Genomic DNA, 3702 nt, shown 5'->3' with positions numbered 1-3702 from the left:
CCACACAAAATTCCATTTTATTAGATTTAATAAAATCTGAATGTTTTTTTTGGTAAAGAAAACATATCTTACAATCAACAATTCCATGATGCTTAAAATCAATTATTTGAGAAATTAAATCATTATACTATTTATTATTATTTTGCATTTTATATTAATAGTTTTTTCCATAAAAAATATTTTAAATGTATATTTTAAATTATCATGTATATTTTTCAGTGTAACATGTGCATTTATTTTAATAGTTTTTTCTTTGAAAAAATTGATTTTTTATATATATGATATTATAAAAATTTAAAAAATACCAATTCCATTGAATAGAAAAATTGAAAAAATATATTTGTTAATATGATACAATTAATCTAATTAATTGATAGAATTCTATTTAAAAAGAATTTAATTGAAATACCCTAATAATGTAAAATGATTTTACACTGTTAATCATAGACGTTAGGTATTAGAACAAAGTTTGATTTTTATTTTAAAAATCTATAAAATAATACAAACGGTTGATAATGATAAATCAACATTGTAAATTTTTTTACACTGACAATATATAATAATTAATCTCATTTAAAAAAAATTTAAATTGTAATCAAATAAAGATATTAATGCTACATATTTTTGAACATTATTTTATTTCAAAAAAGATTACAACTTAAAATCAATTAACAATATAATTAATTAAATGCAACATGATTTGATTTGAACAAAAGAAGCATCTAGAAGCAACCAGAAACAGAAAACGTGTAAACACACTATTCGGCTATTCTCGTCCGTTCTTTCCAACGGATCAAATAGAACGTTCTAGAATCCAGAATTCATATATAAAAATCAAATCTAACACTCTCATTCTACAAAAACTATTTCACAAATCACAACTTCGAAACCCTAACAAACTCTTTCTTCTTCCGCCTCTTCTACACAACCAAACCCTAGCGTTCAAAATCTGTTCGACGATGGCCGGAAAAGGAGAAGGTCCAGCGATCGGAATCGATCTCGGTACAACATACTCTTGCGTCGGCGTCTGGCAGCACGACCGAGTCGAGATCATTGCCAATGATCAAGGAAACCGTACCACGCCGTCTTATGTCGCTTTTACCGACAGTGAAAGGTTGATCGGTGATGCCGCTAAGAATCAGGTCGCCATGAACCCTATCAACACCGTTTTCGGTAAGATTTCTAATTTCACATTCACTATCACATGCTTGAATTTCTTATATGTATTTATTTTTAATTTATTTTAATTTTTAAGTAGAAATACCTTTAATTTTGTCGGATCCATAGGGATTTACGAGTCTGTCCTATCACATGCTTACATTTCTTAATATGTATTTATTTTTAATTTATTTTAATTTTTAAGTAGAAAAACCTATAATTTTGTCGGATCTATAGGGATTTACGAGTCTGTCCTATTGAATACAAGTATGAAACAATGTGACATACTGAGTTGATGATATGCTTGGTTTTTAGTATTTTGTTATATGAGTTTTAGTCCGTTTGTGTGCTAATTTGAGTATGTATATACTTTGTCAGATGCAAAACGTTTGATTGGAAGGAGAGTCTCTGATGCTTCTGTTCAGAGTGATTTGAAGCATTGGCCGTTCAAGGTTATTGCTGGTCCAGGTGAAAAGCCTATGATTGTGGTAAACTATAAGGGTGAGGACAAGCAATTTTCTGCTGAGGAAATTTCCTCTATGGTCCTCATTAAGATGCGTGAGATTGCTGAGGCTTATCTCGGTTCTACTGTGAAGAATGCTGTTGTTACAGTTCCTGCTTACTTCAATGACTCTCAGCGTCAAGCTACAAAGGATGCGGGTGCCATTGCTGGTTTGAATGTGTTGAGAATAATCAATGAGCCAACTGCAGCAGCTATTGCTTATGGTCTTGACAAGAAGGCTACAAGTGTTGGTGAGAAGAATGTCTTGATCTTTGATTTGGGTGGTGGTACTTTTGATGTATCACTTCTCACTATTGAAGAGGGGATTTTTGAAGTTAAAGCCACTGCTGGGGATACCCATCTTGGTGGAGAAGATTTTGATAACAGAATGGTTAACCATTTTGTTCAAGAGTTTAAGAGGAAGAATAAGAAGGATATTAGTGGAAACCCTAGAGCACTTAGGAGGTTGAGAACTGCTTGTGAGAGAGCGAAGAGAACTCTCTCATCAACTGCACAGACAACCATTGAGATTGATTCTTTGTACGAGGGTGTTGATTTTTACACCACTATTACTCGTGCTAGGTTTGAAGAACTCAATATGGATCTTTTCAGGAAGTGTATGGAGCCCGTGGAAAAGTGTTTAAGGGATGCTAAGATGGACAAGAGCACTGTTCATGATGTTGTTCTTGTTGGGGGTTCCACTAGGATTCCTAAAGTTCAGCAGCTTTTACAAGACTTCTTCAATGGTAAGGAGCTTTGTAAGAGTATCAACCCTGACGAGGCTGTGGCTTATGGAGCTGCTGTCCAAGCAGCTATATTGAGTGGTGAAGGTAATGAGAAGGTTCAAGACTTGTTGCTTTTGGATGTCACCCCATTGTCTCTTGGTTTGGAAACTGCTGGTGGTGTCATGACTGTGTTGATTCAAAGGAACACCACAATTCCAACCAAGAAGGAGCAGGTTTTCTCTACTTACTCAGACAACCAACCCGGTGTCTTGATCCAAGTATATGAAGGTGAGAGAGCAAGAACAAAAGACAACAACTTGTTGGGCAAATTTGAGCTTTCCGGCATCCCTCCTGCTCCCCGTGGTGTTCCTCAGATCACAGTCTGTTTTGACATTGATGCTAATGGTATCTTGAATGTCTCTGCTGAGGACAAAACAACCGGGCAGAAGAACAAGATCACAATTACTAATGACAAAGGTAGACTGTCAAAGGAGGAGATTGAGAAGATGGTTGAGGAAGCAGAGAAATACAAGGCAGAAGATGAGGAACACAAGAAGAAGGTTGATGCAAAGAATGCACTGGAAAACTATGCTTACAACATGAGGAACACGATTAAGGATGAAAAGATTGCTTCAAAGCTTTCGGCTGATGACAAGAAAAAGATTGAAGATGCAATTGATGCTTCAATTACTTGGTTGGATAATAACCAATTGGCTGAAGCAGATGAGTTTGAAGATAAGATGAAGGAACTTGAGAGTCTTTGCAACCCAATAATTGCTAAGATGTACCAAGGTGGAGCTGCTCCTGACATGGGTGGTGATGATGATGAAGTTCCTCCAGCTGCAGGTGGTGCTGGTCCCAAGATTGAAGAGGTTGATTAAGTTATTGATTAAATGTGGGTTGGGTATTTTGATCCAGACCCTTTTAAGTTTTAATTTTACTTTGGTTTTGTTTTGTTCCGGACACCCTATGTTTTTATTTTGGTTTTAGAATATTTATTGGTCAGTGTTTTGGGATTTTCCTTTCTGATGTTGGTTTTAGTGTTCAATTGTTAAAGTCATACTATGTCTGAATTCTTTTGGTAATGCAAGGAAATAATTTTACTGGCCATCTTTTATTCTATTTATTATTTATGGGTTCGATCACTTGAAATTACATTGCAGGAATTGTAGTATTTTTTTTGTGACGGCAAAAGAACAAGATAAGTTTGACTGATAAAAGGCAGTCGAAACATCACACATCTAAAATGATGTTGACTGATGATGATTTTGAATTTGGCTGAAATTTATCCAATCAGCCAACAGAAAAATTGAATCT

The 3702-nt window shown here is 34.8% G+C and overlaps 1 protein-coding gene across 1 annotated transcript; it reads left to right on the top strand.

Moving 5' to 3' along the window:
* The first annotated feature begins 823 nt into the window (after positions 1–823).
* On the top strand, positions 824–3495 carry LOC127128268 (heat shock 70 kDa protein 4). Its single transcript, XM_051057509.1, has 2 exons — positions 824–1173; positions 1537–3495. Exons 1-2 carry the CDS (start codon positions 960–962, stop codon positions 3264–3266), a joined length of 1944 nt encoding a protein of 647 aa, XP_050913466.1. The 5' UTR covers positions 824–959; the 3' UTR covers positions 3267–3495.
* The last annotated feature ends 207 nt before the right edge of the window (positions 3496–3702 follow it).

Source organism: Lathyrus oleraceus, chromosome 3 (genome assembly GCF_024323335.1).
Source record: "Lathyrus oleraceus cultivar Zhongwan6 chromosome 3, CAAS_Psat_ZW6_1.0, whole genome shotgun sequence".
Lineage (NCBI taxonomy): Eukaryota > Viridiplantae > Streptophyta > Magnoliopsida > Fabales > Fabaceae > Lathyrus > Lathyrus oleraceus.
The sequence above is the reverse complement of the archived record's forward strand: the minus strand, read 5'-3'. Positions and strand labels throughout refer to the sequence as shown.